The sequence below is a fragment of the Micropterus salmoides genome, unplaced genomic scaffold (genome assembly GCF_014851395.1).
Source record: "Micropterus salmoides isolate LMB-PRFRI ecotype aquatic unplaced genomic scaffold, ASM1485139v1 Ms_hic_scaffold_2, whole genome shotgun sequence".
Lineage (NCBI taxonomy): Eukaryota > Metazoa > Chordata > Actinopteri > Centrarchiformes > Centrarchidae > Micropterus > Micropterus salmoides.
Window position 1 is genome coordinate 37,414,648 of NW_024041150.1, and position 25,942 is coordinate 37,440,589.

At 38.9% G+C, this 25,942-nt stretch overlaps 1 protein-coding gene across 6 annotated transcripts in view; it reads left to right on the forward strand.

Annotated features, from left to right (window-relative positions):
* The window catches only part of LOC119912991 (broad substrate specificity ATP-binding cassette transporter ABCG2-like), a 42,235-nt gene that overhangs the window by 11,519 nt on the left and 4,774 nt on the right, over positions 1 to 25,942 (forward strand). For 3 of the 6 annotated variants that reach the window (XM_038732295.1, XM_038732293.1, XM_038732294.1), the window contains 14 exons: positions 328 to 399; positions 7,588 to 7,672; positions 7,761 to 7,891; positions 16,207 to 16,266; positions 16,529 to 16,643; positions 18,805 to 18,957; positions 20,377 to 20,534; positions 21,748 to 21,850; positions 22,325 to 22,373; positions 22,459 to 22,557; positions 22,705 to 22,815; positions 23,747 to 23,892; positions 25,077 to 25,159; positions 25,718 to 25,807. In XM_038732295.1, the coding sequence (XP_038588223.1) occupies positions 7,619 to 7,672; positions 7,761 to 7,891; positions 16,207 to 16,266; positions 16,529 to 16,643; positions 18,805 to 18,957; positions 20,377 to 20,534; positions 21,748 to 21,850; positions 22,325 to 22,373; positions 22,459 to 22,557; positions 22,705 to 22,815; positions 23,747 to 23,892; positions 25,077 to 25,159; positions 25,718 to 25,807 (1,352 nt within the window). In that variant the 5' untranslated portion in view covers positions 328 to 399; positions 7,588 to 7,618. Of the gene's footprint in view, positions 1 to 327; positions 400 to 5,309; positions 5,345 to 7,075; positions 7,095 to 7,587; positions 7,673 to 7,760; positions 7,892 to 16,206; positions 16,267 to 16,528; positions 16,644 to 18,804; positions 18,958 to 20,376; positions 20,535 to 21,747; positions 21,851 to 22,324; positions 22,374 to 22,458; positions 22,558 to 22,704; positions 22,816 to 23,746; positions 23,893 to 25,076; positions 25,160 to 25,717; positions 25,808 to 25,942 lie in introns of those variants that run through there. The other 3 variants (XM_038732296.1, XM_038732297.1, XM_038732298.1) reach the window with 2 other exon arrangements.

Here is a 25,942-nt window from a genome sequence, read left to right on the forward strand (position 1 = left end):
TTAATACGTTAAGTATAATTAGCTCCATCATCAAAGCACTGTTTGCATGTTAATGCATCAATATAAATGGTCCAGTCATATAATGACATAACAGACATTCTGACCAATACGTTTTCATCTGATACTTAAATATAATGAATAATTCTCACTGCTCTGTCCTACTGTCCTCTTGTTGTGCTCTTTTGTGAGTATTCATGTATCATTGATACGTCACCATGTAACCGAATTATTATTTTTTGTTTTGAAAATTCTTTGTAGAATTTGAATGAAAACAGAACTGATAATGTTTCATGTTGTAAACGCTGATGGTTGTTTTCTTCATCACAGCTCAGCCTGCAGGTGTCAGTACCACTCCTCCACACGTAGTGTGCATATATATGCACCGAAGGTCTGCTTGAGGTAAGAACACCTCTGGAAATCTTAATAATAACAGAATATATTGATCTGTCTGACCTTTCCACAAGAGTCAGAAGTCAGGGCCAAAGTAGAGCTGATAGAGATGCAAAGACACATATCAATGTTAAAATACTCGTGGTGAAATAATTTAATTGGTCTTGTTAAATCATCTCATTTGTTGTCATTGATTATAAATATAATGAGAGGTTTGTCACTCTCATGTAAACTTTAAATTTCTAATTCCTAAACTGAATTGAAGACTTGGGGCCTAAAACAAGGAGCTGAATAAACATTTGGGTTCAAATTCTCCAGAAACTTGTTTTCTCTTTTAGACTCTTCTCTTAATAGTTTGAATGTAGTGTGCTGTTTCTTGGGGGCAGGTCACCATGGTGTGGCCACAAGTGACCTGGGTATCATGAAGCACGTTGAGCTTCTGGCTCTCTTTGGGTTTCCTGGCTTCACTGAACATTGGTGATACTGGATAAGTGCTGTCACTTGGCTCTGTAAACTCTGGGTTTTTACAATTCAGCTACAAGCGAGTTCATGAGAAAGAGGCGGAGGTTTTAACAAGCAACATCATCAGTACGAAATGAGAACAGTGATGCCCACAGGAAAATGTTTTTACCAACAATGCAAATATCTCTTACTGTTCTTGTGTGTTTAAATCACATATACATGACTGATGTAATAAAATCAATAAACTATGACTACAGGTAATTTATACCCACTTATGGAAGAGTATAGGTTTCATTGACGCATGTATGAGCAATAAATGAATATGGCAAAAAAATAATGTAATGCAAACACATAGAAGAAGGATATGCCCTATTGACTGTTGAAGCTTCATATTAGCTTTAGATAAACATTTTCAATGCTTACAGCAAGAATAACCTTTTACACTGACTATTGTTTTAGGAAAATTAGATCCTTTTAAATAGGGAAAATGAAGAGAGGATAAATGTGTGACTACGGTTCATCGGTAATACAGCAACAAGGGCAAAAACAACAATGCCAAAAGTAAATGATAGAATAAAAGAAATTAAGCTGTCAAGATTTGTTCCTCGCTGCAAGCTTTCAAGATAACTTCCATTTATTTTCAACTCTTCTGCTGTCAAAACTGTTAAATCTGGCTCTTTTCACAACTATTTTACTATTTAGAATAATCTTGTGACATGTCAGACCCATCGGCTCAGAGAAAAATACTGAACCAAAATTGGTTAATTTGAGCTGCAAAGTGCTTCAAAGTTATAAAAAAGACTATGAAGACTATAAAGAAAACTATGAGAGCGTTGAGAGTGAACCAAATCAGTAAATGTGCAGCTGGACAGATAAACAATGAGCTGAAACCTAGTATAAAGCTCCGTAAAGCCAAGGGAGCTGCAGATTATCAGGTGAGTATTTAAAGTAGTTAAAACTAGCCCCATCTCGAACTACTGAAGAAAAATACATCGATGCATCGGCATTGACAATATGAGTTATTTTTTCTGTAGAATGAGTGTATTTTTATGTATAGTTTTGCATTCAGGTTTTTGTTTCCTAGACCTGTTTCTGCGTGCATGTTATCCGCTTGTTGTTGCCTGCATGTTATCCGCTTGTTGCCTGCCTGCACATGCCTTTAGGATCAGATATGCACAACTGAACTGCACCAGTCTGCCTGATCTGTCTGCGTCTGGGTCCAGTACTGAAATGCAAGCCTACGTGACAATTTTACTAATTCGGATTTACCTTTTACTCACGTATGATGTGAATGGAGGCCTTTTACTTGTAAAAGAGTATTTTTACACAGGTAACTTTAATAGTATAAATTACTAAACATGCACTTTCTGCAGTCTGTTTACAGCCAGAGGTCTGATTGTGTGTTGTGTTGTCAGGACCACAGCTCATACGTGTCAGGTTTAGGACAGAAAAGTAATTTTGCTGTTACACTTTCAGTTGATAATTTAAGTAGTCTAGTAAAATCAAATTTTATAATGTAAAGCGTGTAAAGAGGTGATAATTTAATTACATGTGCTTAGCATTGTGGTCATAGTGATGGTGCTGATTGCATTATATTCAGAGGTGTTTCCAATATTCTGCCTCCCTCTCAGTATAATGCAGACACCTTTAACTATGACCTCAGTAATAACATATAAACACACATAATTGAGTTAACACTTATGGACAAAAATAAGAAAATAAATAAAAATTTTGGTTACTAATATCTTCTGAAGTATTGTGTTTGGTTTCATTTGTTGTTCCTATTAAACGTGTAGTATACTAGACAATACCTAGTTGATGCACATAATATTCATTGATTGTCATCACAATTATTTTATTGCATGTTAACGCAGTTTATATATATACATATATAAACTGCATTAACATGGCTGTGTACACGTTTTAATAAACATTTATTAAAATGTCTACATACCTGTTTGTTTCCAAAAGTCTCCTGAAGGCGCTTCTTTGTCAATGTCTGGAAAAAAAAAGAGGTGAACTGCTGCTTCCAGTCACCGGGAATAAAAAGTGTGTTCACGTTTCAGCGAGCTAATGACATTTAGGAAACAACTTTACCATAAAATAGTCCTTCTGCAAAAAACAACAACGTGTATAATAAAAAATGAAAGAAAAAACAGTCATTTCAGGCTGTTTTGTGTCATGAATATGAAGTTTTTTTTCTTGTACAGTGACTTCAAGTACTAACTTCTGTGAGCTTCTTTTTTTTCCTTTTTTAACTTTTAATATTGAATAATTAAAAGTACAAAGTACTTGTGTTTCTGGGAAATGTAGTTTTGCTTCTTCACAGCAGGGGGAAGAGTTGGACAGTATGCGAATAAGAAGGATGAGAGAGACAAACTCTGTTGTGGAAAGTCAAATAATTAAAGATGCCCTCAAGACATTTTGCTGGTAATGAAATTACTGTACTTAAGTACACATTTGAGGTACTTGTACTTGCTCCACCACATTTCAGAAGGAAATATTGTACTTCTTTATTCACTACATTTATTTGTTAAATCCTTTTTATACAGCCCAATATCACATATTTTGATGGCTGTAGTTGCTTTTCAGATTACAGTTTTACATAAAAACAATATTACAACATAACAAACCTTGTAAAAGTCAGTGATTCTGAACCTTTTTAGCTTAAAAATAAAAGATGAATTAGTACTTTTACTTAACTAAAGGGGATCTGAATACTATTTTTACTACTTGATGTCACGGACAGCAGAATACGTTTTGACACCTTAATATTTGCACTTGAATTTTAGACCTTTTGTGATTTGCTGCACATTTCCAGCAGACTGACCCTCAGTGCGCACATCGGCTTAAGAAATCAGTCAAAGGGTGAAACTGCTGCTATGAGAAAAACAACAGTGCTGGTTCTTCATTGAAATGCCTGAATGTGGAAATCTTATGGAGCAGGGTGATTTGTTGCATCAGTGTCTGACTTTGATTCTTGAGATTGTTTTGGAAGGCATCTTCTTGCCAAAACCGCCAACACAGAAGAGAAAGCTGAATATGGGTCATTTTTGACAAGCAATGGGAAATTACCTATTTAATTGTTGGGAATGGTCAATTTAGTAGCTTTCAGTCTAATCACATGATCATCAGCAGAGGCAGTAAAAGTAAACGAGGACTAACTGATGTGTCTCGTTAGAGTTGAATAACACAGCTGAGAGAGACTAAGTCTCTGTAAAAAGTCAAACGATTAAAGATCCCCTCATGATGATGACCAGTGAGGGGAAAGTTACGTACATTTACTCATTTACTGTACTTAAAATTTTGAGGTTATTGTTGGTAATTTTCCTTCTACTCCACTACAATTCAGAGGGAAATATTGTACTTTTTAGTTCATCATATTTATTTGGTCCTTTTTATTTTAAGCACCGTATATCACACAGTGGGACAGCTATACCTACTTTTGCGATTAAGATTTAACAAATATGTGATCAGTTTATAAAATATGATGCTGTGTTATAGATTTTAACTGCCCAAAAGTATATCAAGCATTTATAATTAGCTCCATTTCTACCAGCTAACATTACAGTACTGATTGTTAATGTATCAAAAACAATGGACATCACCAAAAAGTCTTCCAAACTAAATGACAGCGTAGCCTAAGTCACGTGACATTAAACACGTGGGTCATGTTGTGAAACCGTCGCACGTTGGTCAGGTTTAGAAAAACATGGTTTGATTTAAAGTAAATTTGTTACGTGAGTCACATGACAGAAGTCAGTAAATCTATTTAAACTCAAAATACCTCAACATTTATTTGGTTTCATAAGGAACGCAACCGCCGCTCTCCTGAGATAAAGTCCGGGGTTTGACCCATCCTGCCTCCTTACACAGACTTTCAGCCTATTTATAGTACGTTACCCAACTCCCTCCTTGGCTACCGTTGTATGGCCACTAGAGGTCATTGCCTTGAGCACCGTTCTCCTGAGTGAAAGTCTGCGGTTCGATATGCACTGACCGCCCCATCCCACCTCCTTCTAGGGACTTTATCGCTATTTCTAACATGTCACCGGACTTCCTCCTTTGCTAATGTAATAACGTGCTGCAAAAACCACTTATATTGTAATTTTTCTGTTCAGGACCAGTCACATGATTATATAACATAGACAAATACTTTTACTGCTGATACTAAGTACATTTTCTAATAAGCTGTACTTTTACTTAAGTAAGTTTTGAACGCAGGACTTTTACAGACTTTTACATTAAGGTGTTACTACTCTTTCTGAAATGATTATATAAACACTTCTTCCCACCCCTGTGGGAGTGTAAGAGAGAGAGTGACTCGCTGCTGCCCTTCACCCTACTTCTCTTATCATGCCTTCAGTCATAAAACAGGGTTTAAAACTCACTGAACAAACTGCTCTCACACACATTGATCTCCGCGTTCAGTGTCCTGTGGTTTTTTTGTCCGGCAGCTGCTGTTCGCACAGGGATTTTCTGGCTACAGCAGGTGAGCGATTAACTCTTGTTGTCATCTGCATGTTTGTGTGAAACTAAAGCTGAAGTCTGCTCTGGATGAGCTTCGTCTACATCAAGTTTAAATATAGTGAGGTTAGAGCATTTTCTATTTTTTGACTGAAGTGTAGAACATGTAGGAAGTGAAAACTAAGTTTAGCTGCTTCTGTCTTCCTGAGAGACCTCTGCTAAATTGCAGGAAACATTACCGTAAGGCCAGATAGTACTTTTACACTTTTTACTCTACCACATTTATCTTACAACTGTAGTTACTAGTATGGTTTTACATTTTAAAAAAACAATCTCACCACATAAAAAACCTTGTTAAAGTCAGTGTATCCCACCTTTTTGGCTTGTGACCCTTTACAAAATAAAAGTGCTTGGGCCCCTCTTCATGTTTCGATTGTCTGTAAGATGTTAGCGGTTCCACCAAGGAGACATTTCCCCTCTAAACTTCTCACAGTTTCATCTCAATTAACAGTCTGAGTCTCAAGGAGTTCAAATTTTCCGATATTCCTCAAATATTTGTGATAAGTCAAAATTGAAATTTGTGCATCAGAACTGAAGAGTCCCGTTAATCATCTCACAGCCCTTCAGATTTATGACATAGGACATTTTTCCAAATAATATTTAATTACAAAATTAATTAATTTAATTATTATATTTATCAAGCAAAGTGCCACTTTAGCCTGAAGTGCTGAGAATTCATGTAATTTACTCCTACTTTCAAACTTAAGTATAAAAGCAAGTAATCAAATTTCTTAAAGCTAAGAATCACTTTTACTCTCCCAGTTATTTAAGACGAGTTGCCATTAGGGGCTTGTGACGGCACTGTGGAGACAGAGACATAAGCAAATCTTTCAGAAGAGGTATAATATTTCAGAAATATTTTACGACGCGCAGTAAAGAGAAAGACATAGGCTAATCTTTGTCAGCGAGTTGAAGGTTGTGATGACGCTATGTTTATTTGCCACAGGAAAAACGCAGCAATTATTTTGGTCTATCACAACCATCAATAAGGCAAATTGTCATGGAAACAATTATGGCATTTACAGCTCCACACTTGTCATGCGTTTCATCGACTTCCCGACAACAACCCCCCCGTAGTCCGACAGAAGCAAACACAATTCATGTAGATCGCCGGCTTCCCAGGAGATGGCCATAATGTATTCTCTTAAAGTCTTTATTGTCATGTCTGTTGAACGTAAACTCCTCTTAGTAATTTCACCATTCAATGTGAATTTATCTGAAAGTATTCTTACATAAGGAAATCTATTCAGTGATTGATCCTTGCCTACATCGTCATCCAAGATCCTGTTTGCAGCACAGCTGACACTTAAGATTTAGTCCTCCACTTCCCTCAAATTAGGACTGAGATGCTTGATAACAAACATTTAAGCACAGCTTTGAGCCAAGAATTTTTTTTTACTCTTAAATCAGTAGCAGTAATTCTGAGAAGCTTGAATACGGGCCCAGATGCCTTCAGACTTTCCCTCCTTTCCCCATCACCTGCCTGTCACACCCAACCACACACCTGTCCTCACTTCCCTCATTAGACTGCCTCTCTGAACGACACACCTTTTCTCACCTGCAACTCATTCCCTCAGCCACTCAGCTTATACGCCACTTAATTTCCATTCTTCACCGCCAGGTCCTCCTAGTGTTAGTTTTTGTTTTGTTTTGTAACCTGGACCTGTTTGTCTGCCTGCTTACGGGCCTGCTTGTTTGCCTACCTGTACCTGCCTGTAAGCTTATTTTTGAACAATAAATGTTTGAACTTTACCATACGGCCCGTTCTGTCTGTCGGTATTCAATTAATGTAAGCGATACTTTGAAGAGTAGGAGTGGTAGATCTATGGCACATTATTTATGTAATTTTCAACGCCTAAAGAACAATTTACACTTAAATAACAACATAAATGTATAAAATGATGATGATGATGATGACTGTCAATAGCTTAATAGCAAGATCACTGTAAATATTTGTTATAGTTGAAGTCCCATGTCTAGTACTCTTTAATTCTAGGAGTACATTATGAATATTGTGAGAAAATTGATTTGTGGTGTGACAGTGTGTGAAAAGTGTCACTTGGTGTTATTGTATGCAAGATCAAACTTGATTTGTTGGGACAACGAAGATAAAAATAAAATAAATAAAATGCACAAAAGCTTAGCTAGTTTGAAAACGAGGCAGGACTTTTTATAAGGAGTGTTAACGACAGTAAAATGTTTCTCCAGTGTTTTGTGTTCAGGAGGAGAGAGGTAGAGGATGTCAGAGAGCCGAGTGATAATGGAACTCAATGGAGCTGAAAAAAGACACCAGGTACCTACTTTCCTTCCTTTATTGATGCAGCTAAAATCACACGTTTTGTTAATATGTCTGGTTTTGGGCTTAATAAATTGCTTTTCAGTCTGCAGGTTCAGGCCAACAGCGAAAGGGCGCCACCGTTAGCTTTCATAACATCCACTACAAGGTCACGCAAGGAGGAAGCTGTCTGTGTCGGAAGAAGGGGACCATCAAAGATATCCTCATCGACCTCAAGTGAGTACACTGCAGTTTCTGAAACTATCGTATGAAACCAGTCACCATATGTTTTATTCAAAAGCAATGTTGCTTCTAAATAGGTTGTTATGTGGTGCATGGGCAAGCAAAGAAGCTCCTACTGTCACACCACCAGACTGCAGAGCAGCTTTTCCCCCCAAGCTATCAGACTCTTAAACTCTAATTCATCCTCAGCACTGCTCCAGTGATGACAATATATTTCTGTTTACCATTTTTCATAATTCTTTATTAATATATATTGTCTGCTATGTAGCAGAAGGGAGTTACAAAACTAGATTTCACTCTATAACTTGTTAGATTGTGACAATAAACCTACCAACCAACCTAATATCACAGACAGTGCAGATGCTCTTATTCCAAGCAGAAAAAGAAGATTACATAACATCTGACCAAGCCTGAGGAATGTACCCCAATCTGGTCAGATTATAAACTAGAAAGAGAACCAACCAGTTCTTGAAGTGGGCCAGAACGCACCGGTATCGGCACCTCAACATTTTACTCTTTGCGTACTGGGATATTTTCTTGGGGGGGTGAGGTGGTACTGGCACCTTTTTCTTTCCACTTCAAGCACATTTTCACTGACTGAATCAGTAGTTTTTAGCAGTGGAGCTCCTCTGGGGACTTTAACACTTTTTAACACCGGCCAGTGTTAGTTTTTCTTAACACCTTTTATGTAGTGTTGCACAGTAACTCTCTGAGGATCAATGGTTAACTACTCTGCTGTTAGCCCCGTAACATTGTAAAGGTGTCACGTCTTGCGTGTGTGTGTCCCTCCCTACAAAAGTAATTCATAGTTTTCAGTCACGTGACGTGTGCGGTGACCTGGAGGGTAAAACAACGGACCAACATAGCGGCTCACAGCGCGACTTCCCCGTAGAGACGCCGCAAAAGCAGTCAAATATTATTTTGATCACCTCTCAACTTAAGAAAAAGAAGGATATGAACATAAACTGCAAGTGTTGGGTATATGTGATCCATATAACGTTACATCCGCTACAGCATTTCTACCGTTAAAAACCACCAGATCCCTGCCGCCGCTCGACTGTGGTAATGATTACGTTCACCTTCTGGGGAATCCCTCACCTAACACAGCTCAGGCTTGTCTCCTCCTCGCTTAGTAAATCTGAAAGAACAACAACCATCCAGCATTTTGCCAACGCAAAAAGTAACAAACTCAAAGTAACAGTGTATCACTTGCTTATTGGTTGGCAGACAACGGAAATTAACGTCTTGTTGCTCTCCAAGGGAGCGTTTTCATTGGAGTGGGATGCATGAAAACTATGAATATCAATATAGAATATAAAATTGACAGATACTATAGTGTTAAAGTTTAGACGCAGATCAAAAGTTTCCCAGCAGTCAGTGGAGTGCTTTCATGAAGACACTCAGGCTTCAGCCAACCGCTGTGTCTGGGGCTACACAGTCAGGGCAGGGGGACATTACTTAATATTTATACAGTTACACTTACAGGTTTGATTTAGTGACACTTTGTTCTTACACTCTGTTTTGACACCAAGTACTTCACATATAATGGAACTGTCTATCAGAGCACAATTAACTCTTCATTTACTTAAATTTCACTAACACCAAATATTTAACTCTTCTGTATTTGCTGTGGGGATATGTGCATCACTGTGAAGTGTCAGGACAGCTTGCCATTGGTCAATTTGCGTGTCAAAGTTCTTCAAAATAGAACTCAAGTAAATAAATGTTCTTGGACTTGCTTTGACCCACAAGCAAATCCACCAATACTAATGATTCTACTGAAATGAATGTGATTTCACGGCCAAATGTAATCACCTCAAATTCCACAAAGAAAAACGCACTAAATCTTTTAGCCATCTGAGGTTTGAAGGTTGGAGCTGATGGTTAAACTGAGACTTGCACGGTCCACATGTGCAGTTATTGTGTGTGATTGTTTGTCTACGTGCCGACAGGAGCCCACCTGGGAGGCCAACGTGACACGATCAAGGCCCACTTGGATCAAACACACACACACACATGTTTGGAGGCAAAGGAAGGAAGTTTGTAAGAAACTCAGGTTCCCATTTTCCCCCCCTGTGACAAACGCACACATACAGAAGCCCGTTAGAAACAATGACTCTCGGCTTAAACCAACAAACAGACACAGTGGCAGGATGAAGCTGCTGCCATGTATTTGGCTGGGTGAGAAAGTTCAGGGTATTAAATTCACAGAAAGATGTTTTTGCTTGTATAGTGTTGAGGATTTAAAAATAGAAAAGATGTCTCTCTGTTTTCATCAGCCAGGCTAGCAGCTTCGCTCTAGGGAGGTCAGGCTGTCTGTTGGTTAGTCAGTCCACCACTTTGGCTCGGATTTGAAGTATCTTATAGTATATTCATGTTAAGAGAATAATCATTGAATTAAGACGACAGATTACGTTCTTGTCTTGTGTGTTTCTTGGTTATTGGTTTGGGGAACTCGGCTAAATAAAAGGACCGACAATTTCAACAATATATTTGTTGAATTCAGAGTTGTAATAACTTTCAGGATGTGACTTTTCCTCTTATAACACCATGAGCTTAACATTGTATGTGAACTGCTTGATGGATTTCCATCAGTGACCTTCGGCACTAGTACCTATGGTGCTTGTTGTTATGAGCCTCCAGCAGGTCACATTTTTAACTGATCCTGTATTTACTAGATGGATTGTCATGATATTTTGTGCAACCCTTCATGGTTCCCAGAGGATGAATCCTGCGGACTTTGATGATCATGGTGACATTTTCTTCTAGCGGTTGCCCCGGCCTTTCTGTGTGGAGTTTGCATGTTCTCCCCGTGTCTCCGTGGGTTTTCTCCGTTCGCTCCAGCTTCCTCCCACCATCCAAAGACATGCAGGCTAGGTTAATTGGTGTCTCTAAATTGTCCTTAGGTGTGAGTGTACATGGTTGTCTGCCCTGCGAAGGACTGACGACCTGTCCAGGGTGTACCCTGCCTAAAAGTTTGTACAGACATCAGGATGAATTGTTGCTGATCCTTTGGTGAGAGAAAAAGTCACAAAGATCAACCAGGGCTGGTGTGGCTATGTCCATGTTTTCAGAAGGTCAGCTGTTCAATCCCCGGCTCCTCCAGACTGTATTGTTGAAGTAACCTTGGGAAAGACACTGAATCCCTAGTTGCTACCAATTGCTTTGATTGCTGTTCCATTGGTGTGTGAATGTGTATTTCTGTTTCCGATGGCAGGCGGCACCTTAGCCTCTGCCATCAGTGTATGAAATTTTGTGAATGGGTGAAATTGAAAAGATCTTTTGAGTAGTCAGAAGACTATAGTTAAAGCCTTAAAAGTTTCATATTGAGGCCATAGACTTTTGTTGTGTTTAATCCTTAAACTAATCAATCAGTCCCAGTTAAGCCTGCTGTAACAAGACGGCTTATTGTTTACTCTGTGGCTGAAAAACCCACACCTGACTATAAACCGTTATGAAAATGGTCAAAGTCCTGCATTATGCTCTGTTATGAAAATGGTCAAAGTCTTGAATTATGCTCTGTTATGAAAGTCTTTGATTATGTATGTATGTTATGAAAAATGCAATCAGTCAAGGTGCAGTGTGCGTGTTCGCCTGAATACGGTTTATAGATGGTGATATTTTATTGTTCAGTGTGTCTAATCATTGACCAATCTGACTCAAAGTTGAAGGTTAGCCCGGTCTGAGAAGCTTATTCAGTGTTTTATAGAAATGTTGGAGAATATTCAGTTAATTTGTTCACGTGAGAACGATGTCTGTGGCCTGTGCCTGACAGCTTGTTTCAACCTAGAGTTTATAATTGTGCATAGAACAGTTTTGAGAAACTGCAGCTTCTCTGGACTCAAACTCTGTTTCATGGGCTTCAGCATAGGCAGAGTTTGACATTTGCGCTGGGTGGGTGTGTGTGTGTGTGTGTGTGTGTGGGGGGGGGGGGTAGATATCTTAAGTAAGGAAACTTTATTTGTTTAGAGCTTTTTTCAGCCACGAGTCACAAAGTGCTTCACAAAAATATTACCATACAAGAACAAAAATACAGAAGATAAAGTGATCGTAAAGAGGAAGTGAGCTAAAAACATAGTATGTTATCAAAATACAGAATTCACACAATACCCATAATAAAAATATAAAATGCATAATAATTACACAGTACATAATACAATACATGATAAACAGTGCATGGTAAAAGTACACAATAAATAGTATGACACTAAATGCATAAGATACAGACCTGGTGCATACCATACATCAATACACAGTTCAACTATTGCCTGGCATGTTAGGCATACAGTATCCATACATCAACCCATCTTCTGATGGCTACTTCCAGCAGGATAATGCGCCATGTCACAAAGCTCAAATCATCTCAAACTGGTTTCTTGAACATGACAATGAGTTCACTGTACTCCAATGGCCTCCAGTCACCAGATCTCAATTTAATAGAGCAGGGGTTTTCAAAGTGTGAGGCGGGCCTCCCTAGGGGGGTTCCAAACAGTTTCGGGGGGGGCTCAGTGAATGGAAGTGAAACAATAGTACATTAGTTATTGCATTAGTAAGGAGATCACATAGAATAGCCTACATGTGGGAGAGTTCAGAGATACAGTAGTTTTTGGGAACGGTTTTCCCCCCATCAGAGTCAGAATCTAATAAATGCCTTAGGACAGAATCAAATAATATAATCATGATCCCATAGGCATCCAGTAATTGAGCATGGATGTGCAGCTGACAAATCTGCAGCAACTACGTGATGCTATCATGTCAATATGGACCAAAGTCTCTGAAGAATGTTTCCAACACCTTGTTGAAAATATGCCATGAAAATTTGGAAGTTCTGAAGGCAAAGGGACAAGCAAGGTGTACCTAATAAAGTGGTGTGTGTGTGTGTGTGTGTATGTAAAAACAGGTCAACAAATTCACATTGTGTTCCACATTTCTTTATTATAGGAACGCATCCTCATACCTGACAGCAGTTTGACAGGAGCAGATCTATTATCATGAAGAGGCAGGAAACTAAATATTTGGTTTACCTACGAAATTTAAATATGGAGATGTGGGTAAACCCAGCGTTGGCTTCTCTTCACTTTCTCTTCCCTTTTCTCATATTGAGCTAAAGGGAAGATTTGGGACATTCCCTTTTCTCGCTGTATTTCTCTATTGGTGGTTATTTTTTGCATGTAGTAAGAGGCCGCAGGCTGAAAGTCTTCAGTCCTGCGTGATATGGACCCACTAGTGATAAGAGGGCGCTGTGTCTGTCCTAATAGAATCAGTTACTGTACATAACTACAGTTCACACCTACTCATTTTGACAGAGCAACGGCCGGGTGGGAAACTCCCAACACTTGATTGACAAATGGTATAACTTGATTATTCAATCAGTAAGTTAGGCTGAATTCAATCAGGCGCTGCAGTAAAACGACAAAATACTCCAACTTTTGGAGAAACACAACAAACAGATTATCAATTTTATAGTAGAGAAGCATAGATCGATCGGATGGTGACTGGAATTGGTCATTTTTCAGCTTAAAGGAGACTTATTATACTGCATTTCCAGTTATATTGTTCTGTGACTCCTGTGTGGCAGCTTTGCATGATTCAAAGTTAAAAAAAATAATTCTGTCTCATACTGACTTTCCATGTAGGCCTTCAATTCAGCCTCTCTGTGAAACAAGCTGTAGATGCTCCTGTCTCGTTAAAGCCCCCCCTCACACAGACCACTGTCTTCTGATTGGCCAAGACCTGAAGCATGTTACCAGACTGCTGTTGTCGCTGAGCGCTACAGGCAGACTGAGCGTTGCTGTGCGGAGCACATGTCCATTTATGCAACACCGGTTCCGTCTGGCTCCGTATTACGTAGAACGGAGCCATTGGTAGTAAGTGCATAAAATAGCACAGCCAGCCTGCTTAACATGACTGGAGTTCCACTACTGATGGATTTGAACTGGTTTTCTGCCACCATACTCCTGTGAGAGGGAAAGCAGGCAGTGGACCAAACCACTGTGAGGCAAGAACGGGGTGACTCAAAATGTTTCTGAACTTAAACACTTTAATTGCCCTGTTTTTGTTTGTTTTGTTTTACTGTTTATTTTTTAAGGGGGGGGGCACCCCCCGTACCCCCCGTACCCCCCGTACCCCAGTGATTTCCGCCTATGGTTGTGGCTAAATAAGTGTTTACAATTTATAGTGTAACCAGGCCTGACATGTATGTGATTATAGGCAATAATAGAAGCCTGTTGTTGCCGATGGATTATGTGTTCGGTAGGCCTATGTCTAATATCCTTGTTTATATTTGGAAAATGGAATGAAGCCTATAACTAACATGATTACTGTTTTTTTATATATAGAATATAAATAGACATGATCTCTTTTGCAATTATCCTTATGACTCTACATTATTTAAATTGCTGTGTAGCAAACAATCCAGTCCTTTTTATCTGTTGAAATACCTTTAAATGGCCAATACAACCCATAACATGCAGTATTCTACTTACAGAAAGTGATTGCAGCTTCTATTTATTGACTGAAAGGTAGATCCTGGCTCAATATGACTTGATTAATTCAGAATTGTTATATTTGACAGAATATAAAACCGAAATTGTCCCCCTTTTTTATTTCATATATAATAACACATAATCTATTTTTTTACTGACCACCAAACCAAAAATATCCCCAGTGTTAACTTCAGAAATCTGGTCACTTTAGTTTTATGAGACTTTATGACTAATGACCTGGCAGACATTGTTCAGGGGAAAGTACTGCCCATAGGTTTCTCAACAGTTTCATCAAAAGCTAAACCGCCATTAACTGAGTTTGCTGGAAAAAGGAACATAAAACCTCTCAATTCCTTTTTTAAAAAGCGCTTTATACATCTTAGAAAAATAAAAATGAGGGATGTAAGAGGCAAAACCAAACTGCAGTGTCACGGTTTTGGTGAAATTAAATTAGTGTGTGGACAGGAGGAAGTCGTGTCAGCAAAAACACCAAAAGATGAATCAAACTGTTTCGAAACAGCTCCACTAAACCTGAACTGTCGCAATTTACTCAACTTTTCAGTTCCTCAAACATATGACAGCACGGCACCTGTAATCACAAAGTTCACCATTTAGCCCCTTCGTACTTATACTGTGCAGAAACGGCCTGCCATTGTACGCCAACTGGCACAGGGAGAAAGACGAAGTGTAGGATAAATAACCAGAAACGTCAGAGTAAGGAGGTAGATGGAAGAGCATAAACCGGGCTTTGATCCAGGAGACCAGCGTTTGTTTCCTGTGTGAAACAAAAATCAAACACACATTTTCAGTAAAGTTACATAGGTTGTGTAAGTTAAGTGACCTCGTTATTGTAACCCAAACCATGATGTTTTGAGTTAGCAATGCTACGTTAGCAATGCTATGTAGCTAACATTAGCAATTTTAAGTAACTAGCTAGCTAGCCAACTATGTTATTGCTAAAGACAGCCCCCTGAATCCCCTCACTCTGACCATCACAGGAGTGTGTGTCTAAACCTAAGTCAGTGATTGTGTGCATGTCAAAGGCTTAACCACCTTTGTGTTGCTGCGGTCTATGGGGACGAAACGGCATTAAAAAACACGCAAAAAGCTTAAAATGTGTTGACATGGCGCACACAATGTCCTTTAAAGTGCCGTGCTATTTATACACCAGTGGTGAAAATAAACCACAGTGTCATGTTTTATGAGACTTGATGAATAATGATTTGGCAGACATTTGGTGCCAGGGGTCTGTCAGAATCAGGAAAAAAATAAAAAAGAACCAGGTATAAAAACTAAACTGTCATTATTCACTGAGTTTGCTGGGGAAAAAACCCATAAAACCTCTCAGTTCCTTGTCAAAAAAGAGAAATGAAGAAAGACAGACGGGACCAGCACACACATGGTGGAGAGACCAAACTGCAGTGTCATTGTTTCAGTGTTGAAAATGAATCAGTGTTTGGACAGGAGGAAGTCCTTTCCATGAGTCAGCAAAAACAGCAAAAGATGAATCAAACTATTGCAGAACAGAAAAAACTGAACTGACAAAATTTACTCTTTACTAACAAAACTACCTTTCAGTTCCACAAAAATATAACAGCATGACTCTGTAATTTCTATTTATGTATTTCTATTTATGTATTTAGTTTAACTAACTAATACAATGTTATGTGTGAATGTTATTGAAACAGTTATTTATATTAGTTTTCTTTATTTGTGGTGTCCCGTAAGCCCGTGTGTGCTGGTGGTAGTTGACAATAATAAAAACTTTAACTCCAACTTGTGAGATAATGTCTCCACTGTCATTGTTCCCTTTCTCTCCCTCAGTGGGTGCATGAAGCCGGGTCTGAACGCCATCATGGGAGCGACTGGAAGCGGCAAGTCATCGTGAGTGTCTTTGTAAAGTCAGAAGAAGTCATTTAATGGCTGCCATCCTTTCCAGATTCACATAACGTGTAACACAAAAGTAGGACTGTTCCAGGTCTGTTAAATTGATACGGTTGGGTTTTTTTATGATTATGAAGGGTGTCGCTAACTCTCAAAAGCAAAAACTTTAATTTGAAGCTTTCTGATTTGGAAGCTTAGGAGCGTCTTTATGAATGAGACAACCTGATGTTTAAGTAAAAGCTTGTTGCTGCTTGTCGGTCAGGTTCCTGGATGTCTTGGCAGCCAGGAAGGACCCTGCAGGACTGACGGGAGAAGTTTTGATCAACGGAGCTCCTCAGCCTCCAAACTTCAAGTGTCTGTCTGGATATGTGGTGCAGGTAGGTGGGTGAGACAGACAGACGGGAAGTCAGGCAGGAAGTCAGACCTGTAGAAGCCAACCAACCCTGTGACAGGAGCCAATAAGAGCGGATTTGATTCAGGAGGGTTTCCTGGACCGGGGCAGGAAGGTAGTGCAAGTAACAATAAGACCAGATTCCTAGGACAAGTCTGTTTTATTCACATACAGCATACAATAAGCTATTTTAGAAAAAAAACAACACGTTCTCATCACAGGCGACAAATACCCTTTAACCAGGGGCGTAAAGTTCATCTAACAGTTGGGGGTGACAATGAAGACAGTATTCTTTAAGAGCAGTTTTTGAAGGGGACACAAATAATACAACTGTACTGTAGTCATTTTATCAGTGTGTTTAACAACACAAAGCGATAGTTGTTTAAATAGGAGTTAGGGTTCACAGGTTCCTCACACGGTCATATTATAATTATTAAATTATCTTGCGTATTTTAGGTTTCGTCTGGGACAGAGGACGAATGTTAAGTTTTAAACTGCAGCAAGTCCACTGATCTGCCCCACTAGGGCTGTCCCCGCCTAAGGATTTACATAGTCGAATCAGATTTGTCAAGTTGACCTTTTTCTCTCTGCTCGCCAGCTATTCACCGGTCTTGTGGTGTGTTTTGTGTGTGTGCTGTGCCACCGACAACAGCACGCACTATGCAGTTCCTCTTGGGTCTATTTCCAGTAACTATTTAAAAATTATATAATATTCTTTGTGTGGTTCATCAATGGTGATAAAGGATCAAAACGTCCCGTGAGGTGCGGACAACTCGGTACAACACCGGTCAAGCTGGTGCGCTGTCTCTCTGCCTGACCGCACACACTCAAGCCTAGTTTGTGGCAATTTTATGGCAGATTTGCTGATTGGTGAGCTCGGCGCCCAGCGGCGTGTTTTCTTGAAAAAATGTGGTTTGGAGGCCAGTCATCAGGTGATACAGCCGTTGTCAGCTCATGTAGCGTGTGACCCCCTGTCTACAGGGTCACGTAGTGTGAACGCCACGACAACTTCCAGACTCCCGTCACAAGACAGCAAGTCTTGTTGTCTGAACAGCATGGCGATTGGACAACGCTGAAAGTCGTGTAGTCTGCACAAGCCTTTACACACACTACACCCACACGTGCGCGCTGACGCCCCCTTCCTTAAGGGTAAGGGTTACAATTTTGGATTTATTCACAAACACTTATGATGATATTTATATCATAATAGGGTACGCCTTATTATGATATAAATATCATCATATATATTCATTTACTGGGAGAAAACCAGCAGTTCTATTTAAAATCAGACATTGAGCACCCTCATATCGCAAAAATTGTTTGATCCTTGTTTCATAAGCGTTGCGAAGATTCGATGTTGAGATTGGCAGTCAAATCAGGCTCCGCCCATCGAAGCATCGAATCTTTGACTATTCAGGGTCAGCCTCGTTCACACATAGGCTTAACACCATGTTAGTTTGATTGGGACTTTAGCAGACTGGCTTTCCCAACAGGCTACCAAATAAGATCGGTAATGTCATAATCACTAATCACACGACTAATTTATTAGTGACTCGGCATCATCATCTTCATCTGATGTTTAAAGTGAATAAAACAGCCTTGCCGGCCTACTCACTGGAGTTAAACCACTACTGAAGCGATTCAAACTTTGTTCTCCAAACATGTAGCTGGCGTAAAGGGGGAAAGCAGGCAGGGGACCAAACTACTGTGAGGAAAGGTTGTTTCTAAACTAACCTGAGTGTTTTACTACTTACAAGTATACACAAGTATAAATCAATATATTACTGAATTATCATGGGACATCACTCAGAATGGCTAGGTCCCGCCCCCCCTGTGATTTCCACCTATGCCTTCCACTGTATGAAACCCCTTAGGGTTTAGTAAAAGATCTTGGGTTGAAATAAGTACATTATATGACAGGGGATAGGTTACATTGGAGTTACTTGAAAGCTCGGGCGTCTCATATGGACGCTGAAATGTACATTGTGCTGCAAATATCGACACGTTCTCAGGCTTTCTTAAAGTGTCAGACCTGGATGAAATACCACCGTAGATCTAATCTACTGTGAAATGATTAACTGTAAACATGCATTCATCAGCAAATGTTTTGATGTTTTTAGTTATTGACGATGGTTTCTTGTCTTCAGGATGACGTGGTGATGGGAACTCTGACGGTCAGAGAGAACTTCAGCTTCTCGGCGGCGCTGCGTCTCCCAGCGTCCGTCTCTCAGGGGGAGAAAGAGCAAAGGGTCGACAAACTGATCCAGGAGCTGGGACTGGGCCGAGTGGCCAACTCCAAGGTGAGGAGGAAAGGAAGGAAGTAAAAAGACGGAGGGACAAGAAAAGGGACAAAGAAATGGAGAGCAAAGCGATTGGAAAAAGAAGGAGGGGAAGTCTAAAGATGGATCTAACAAAAGAAAGAGAGAAAATGAAGAAGAAAGGATGGAAACACTGTAGGAAAAGACCCTTACACAAAAAACACAAAAGCCGGGGTCCGCACATTGCAATGCCTGTGAGACACTTATTTCTTTTAATGGGGGGATGCACTACAAATATGAGTAAACACTGTGTTCAACGTGCTACGCCAGTCTCCATGTCCTGCCTCGTCCCCCTCAGACAACCCTGAGCTTACTAGAACCTTGTTGTAATCTGGTATGGGAAATTGTAGTCAAACAAGTTGCCAAATTGCTGTGGTGAACGTCACTGTAATGTATTTTTTTTTTTCTTGTAAATATACACAAATTTCTAACGCAAGTAGCAGACCTACTGCTGCTGATGTTAAACAGGAAACTCTGTTCACGTTAGCAGCAAAGTAGGGGAAATTAGAGTAAAAAAAGAACCAGAATCAAAAGGAAGAATTGGAATCAGATTTGTTAAAATCAGACTGATAGTGATGTGAGGAACCACTACCTCCTTAACGATCTGATACCAAATAATACCAAGTTTATATTGCTGGTACCAATTTTACGTATTTTTATTTCTAGTAAAATGTGACCACCCTCCCCAAATTCTGTATTGATTTATGGAAATAAAAGTAAATTATAGCTGCATAATGACAAGACATCAAACTACGGTCATATTCTTTAATTATAATAATAATCCTCCTCAGAACTTGTGACTTCTCAGATATTTAGCGAGGTTTGCGGTGTTGCCACAGTATTTCACCGTCTTTGAACACACACATCACACACCGCATCATTATTACCTTCACAGCTAAAATACAGCCAGACATCACTCCTTTTACGGTCAGCCATAGTCGGTATTCAGACTTCACTGGAAATGGAAAGGGCTGCAGTGGATCAGCTTGTAAAAGCTACATCACAGAGCCACAGTGCACACACGACTTTGACAGGCTGAAGGAGAAGTAGTTCATATCCACCGGGTATAATTAGACAATCTTGGTGACAGCAAGTTACTTATGATAAAATACACACTTAATCCAAATTACTCAAGAGTCTCAATCAATCCTGTTATGTGAGAATCGATCCTAGAGCAGGAACATGGGGATCAGAAATATCACTACTTTAGTTTTGATCTGCACATCATGAGAAAATGATGTCCAACCCTACAGTCACACATAATCCCAAAGGTTTCACATGTGAATTTACATGAGCTTCACACATTGCAATACGAAACTGTCGCAAAAGGAAAACAATGATGGTTGTGTCACTGAAGGTCCTCACGAGTATAGAAGATCAAACCCGTGTGTGTTTGCGCAGGTTGGCACCCAGCTGATTCGTGGGATCTCCGGCGGTGAGAGGAAGAGGACGAACATCGGCATGGAGCTCATCATCGACCCGTCCGTCCTCTTCCTGGATGAACCCACCACGGGCCTCGACGCCAGCACCGCTAACTCAGTGCTGCTGCTGCTCAAGAGGTCCGTGCACACACACAAACACACACTTATTTTTATGTCACTTTTAAAGACATTAAATTTACTTAAATAAATTTCCCAAAAGGAAGTTGACTCTCCACAATGTGAATGTGTGAACGGATTAATGTTACCACAACATTAGTAATACACATCCCCCCCCCCCCCCCCCCCCCCCCCCCCCCCACTATCATCATGCGTTCCCTACCCGCTGTACTCTAAACTTAACCATCAGTACTACTTGCCAACATTTGATCACATTTGATCCTCAAAAAGCCCTTTGAACTTGTGGGGTCCAGCAATTTGGTCCCCACAAAGCTGTCAGACCTCACAAGTATAGTGCAATTCTTGCAGTTAAATAGGCCCACACACAGCGACTTGCACTGTAGGGTACTTTAAATGTAGCCATCGCCCTCTTGTGGCGCTTGTAACATTACAACAAAATACAGTTTGGCTGAGACTTTAAACCACAAACATCCGCAGTGGCTAAAAAACGACTTCAGATCAACGGATATTAAACATTATGCTTAGTTGGCATGCTCATTATATGGGTTTATCCCCCAATACAACTTCACTGCTTCACTGCAGCAAATCTCTGGTCTGGTTATTTAATTTAAAATACATTTGAAATTCTCATTTTTATTCTCAACACAAGTTATTAATCTTAATTGACTTTATTCTGGTTTTTATTGCTTATTGTTTGTGAAAGTCAAACTAATGCTTTTCTTTCGTTTTTGTAAATGTATGACCTGCCTCTGTGTTTAAAAATGTGCTGTATAAATAAAGCTGCCCCTTTTTTGCCTGTTTTTAAATTAATATTTCACTTTTCTTTTCATTTTTTAACTTGGTTGTCAATATAAAAACACAAGCGTGTTCTATAGTATTATGTAATGACCATTGTTTTTATTTCTTCAAACTTTATTTCTGAGAAATCATGAAAAAGTGCTTGAATGTTTATGTGAAGTTTAATCTTCAGCTACAGCATATTGATGCAGAAAGTTAAGCTCTGTTCCTGGATGTTTCTCATCAAATTACCCGCTAGTTTAGTGCACTGATTTTGATTTTATTTCTGCTGCACGTTGCTCAAACGCACTTCAAACCTTGTCTGTGCATTTTCCAAAAACAGCATTTACAGAATGTTTTATTGTGTCTGCGTTACATAAACCCACGTGTGTGTACAGGTGAGGTTACTCTTAACATGTCGTTCTCGTTTCTTCAGGATGGCAAACAACGGACGCACCATCATCCTGTCCATCCACCAGCCTCGATACTCCATCTACCGCCTGTTCGACAGCCTCACCCTGCTGGTCAACGGCAAACAGGTCACGACCTCCAACAGTGTTTCCATCCTTTATCTTCTTTACTTTTTATATTTCTGTCTTTTCCTTTTTATCTGCATGTTTCTTCGATTCCTCCTTACTAATTTGTTTTATTAGTCACCATTTTTATTTAGTTGCTTTTTTTTCATTAATCTTGTCACTTTTTGATTTGTTTTTTCTCATCACTTAGTTTTGTCTTAGTTTCTTACTGTTGCCTACTCTTTCTGCTCTTTCTTTTCTTACTTGTCTTTTGTTACTCTTTATTTGCTTTTATCTTTTTGTTTCATTTTTGTTGACCTTTTCTGTTGTTTTTTCATCATCAGTTTAGTTTCTCTTCACTTTTTCTTTGGTCAACCTGTTGTCAATCCGTTTTCCTAATCCCCTCTATAAAACACATCAGCTGTTGTCATATTTTATGTTGTGTAAGGACTTTACTAACATAAATTCATAGTAACTCTTGTTTTATCTCATGATCAGGTTTACCATGGTCCAGCACAGAAAGCACTGGAATATTTCTCAGACATTGGTAGGAACAAAAAATTTACTTTAATTTAACTTTTGACTGATGTAAAGGTGATGTATGTAACTTGTTTTCTAACTCCATTTCCAAGGATACACCTGTGAGCCCCACAACAACCCTGCTGACTTCTTCCTGGACATCATTAACGGAGACTCAACTGCCGTCACCTACAGCGACATTGACAGCGAAGGTGTGTTTGGACCAGAGACCTGAATTTATTTCCTGTTGCGAGATGAATTCTTTAGTCCAACAGGAACCATTTAATTACAGTAGTTTTGTATGTTTTCATTTCCTTTTCCCTGTTTTGGACAATCCTGAATGCCTTCCTTTCCTCCAGATATGGATCTAGATTCAAACTCTGTGTCGATGTCCAGAAGGGGGATCGAGGAGAAACTCGTAGAGGAATACAGAAACTGCAGCTATTTCAAACAGACCAAAGCAGAGCTGGGTAGGTACAAAAGGTCACAGTGTCGAGTTTTTCATCTGTAATTTAAGTGTCCCAAATCTGCATCATCAAACTGCCCGTCAGTCCTTTGAAAGAAATGCTAGCTGCTAATTTACACAGTGGAAGTTTTTACATAACAAGTAGAAATACTGTTATAAGTCCTGCACTCCAAATTTTACTTTAGTGTCAAAAATACAAAAAGCAAAAGTACCCTTTATGCAGACCATTTTTAAATAATGTGTATTATAATATTGGATTATAATTATTTATGCATTAATGTGTTCATCGCTTTCAGCTGGTAAAAGTGGAGCTCATTTAATCACTTTATAAACTGCTGGTAGCTTGTGAATTCCAACCCCCCAGGATCACTAAAATCTTATCGTCCCCTATAATTTATTTGTTAATTTTTATTTAGTATTTACAAAAAAATACATTTGATTTTAAAATATCACTGAATTTAAGTGTGAATAAAATTCATAATTTTGGGGAATTGTGCAACAAATACAGGAACTAAACTCATGATAAATAATGTTTGACATTGAATTTCTAGGAGGGATAATAAATACATTATACTGTAAAACCACATGAATAACCAAAAAGCAAAAATGTTAAAGTAAATTGCAATATTAAAATCAAGCAATACAAAATTAAGTCTTAATATGTACTTTTTATACTGGGGATATAAACAGATTTCATATTTCAACAGACAGCAAATAATTCGAAACACTCTTTTTAGACTGCAGAAATCTTTTTGATGTTTTTCAACTGTGTTATTTGAGCAATTGCCTCTTTTTAAAAATAAATATGGTTCTTTTGTCTCTATTATTGAATACAAACTAAACTAAAATTCAAACTGAGGACAGTACTTCAGACAGAACCGTTTTACATGAATAAATATCAAATAAAAACCTTCACTGCCTCCTGTCTCTCTCAGAAAGGATAATTCAGGGGAAGCCAACAGCCACCACTGCTACCACAAGAACCATCACCTACAACACTGGTTTCATGACCCAATTCAGATGGGTTCTCAAGAGAACGTTCCGCAACCTCATGCTCAACCCTCAGACCTCCATTGCTCAGGTAGGAACATCGAGCAGCCTTCAGCCTTTCATCATATATATACTGACCAATATCGGTCTAAAGTGTTTGGTAGGCAGCGTTCATCATACAAACGTGTTGATTATTGTAGTTTATAAAGGTGATTTTAAAAGCTGGTTTGGTTTCCTGCTTTTTTTTTTTCCATTACAGAAAACCGAAATCACATTGCTTACATTGTTTTTTTGACTGTGATAACCTGATACTACAGCAAAAAGAAGTTTACGGTCGTAGTTTGGTTAGGTTTAGGTTAAAGTTATGTGATGGAAATCAGTTATCTAACTTAGCTTAAAATAACTACATTTATTTGGTTTCACAAGGGGTTATGAAAGCCGTTCTCCTGTGTTAACGTCTTGGGTTTGACCCATCTTAACTCCTTAAGTGCCATTTATACTCTACAACGAGCGTTGGCAAGTACCAGTCCAGCGACAGGTGTACAAATACATTTAACACGTGATTAACATTAACGGTGGTTAACACTTGGTTAGGTTCGGGCAAGGATGGTGGTTTGTGTTAAAATGAGTTCATTATGTAAGTCGTCTACAAAACCTTGTGTACCCTAAAACATCACGTCAACTTTGACTTTCTTTCACATGGGACTCAAACCTCCTGAGTGAAAGCCCTGAGCTTACTTGATGCATCCATCCACCCCCACAACCTGCTTATATGGACTTTGTTGCTTTTTACTACATCACCTGACTTGTTCTGCAACTAGAGGTCTCGTCCTTACAAAAAAAGCGTAAATATGGGTTGTATTAAGCTGTATAGTAATCAACCTATACAGACGCTTTTCTGGTCAGGAGGGGAAAAACACTCGCTTTCTGGCTGTGAGTTATGAGAAAATCAATACCGCTCTGATGTCGGTATATTAAATATAAAGCTACAGCCTTCAGCTGGTTAGCTTAGCATAAAGACTGGAAAAGACTGAACCCTTAACCCTCTGACTCATGCGTCCGTTAGACTCCTTGGTCCAGGTCTTTCTTGGCTCGAGCAGTTGCCAGGTAACCAGCGGAAACTCCTGGACATTACCGCTCCTCCTTACTGGCTGCTGGCCTTTTTATTTGTGAGAGTGGAAGCGATGTGCAGTTGTTGTTTTTGCCGTGCATGTTCATCACACTCAACACAGCAGCTTTTACTAATTGTGTATACTTTGTTTTTATTTTGTCCAGGTGGCCGTAACCTTGTTCCTCGCTCTGGTCGTAGGAGCCATTTTCTTTAATGTCAAGGAGGATCAAAGTGGAATGCAGAACAGGTATTTTATTGTGGTTTGATTCATTATGTAATTTATAATTCAAAAATATGTGCAACTTCATCTACAGGAGTTTTGTAACTTGGTTTTTCTTTTATAAAGTGAGCGGCATCTTTTGTAGTTGTGTCACTAGTGGAAACTTGTTAAACTATTAATAGCAGCACGAAGATTGTCACTATTTATATATCTATACATTCAAAAATAACAATCAACAGATTCATTTCTAATGGTGTGTAAGTTAAAGCGCTCATTATTAAGCTCTGTTTATTTGGAGCTTATATTACAATTTCATTTTTTTTTGTTAATTCTCAACATATTTTAAAAGTATAGATTTATATTTTCAGAATTTCTTATCTTAGTTAAGTCTTACTTTTTAATTAACTTATTTTTTGACAGTGTAAATTAGTAACTGTAATAGAAGTAAATGAGGAGTAAAAGTAGCATTTGCCATACTTATAATTTAAAATATAATAACATACTATTACAATATTCTCAAATTACATGTACTTGATCAGAGAGTGTATATCGGCCTGTATACTGATTGCATTGTTGCGTTTTCAGGTTTGGCGCGCTCTTCTTCATCGTTGTGAATCAGTGTTTCAGCTCCCTGTCATCGGCTGAACTCTTCATCTCAGAGAGAAAACTCTTCATGTGGGTTTGACAAACAACGCACACTTATTTTCTTAAATCCCCCCCAAACCATAAATCCAGACCTTTATGAATCAAGTCAACATTTGCAGAATTACTCTTACTCTACTGTATGTACTTAGAGTAAGATGATCAATA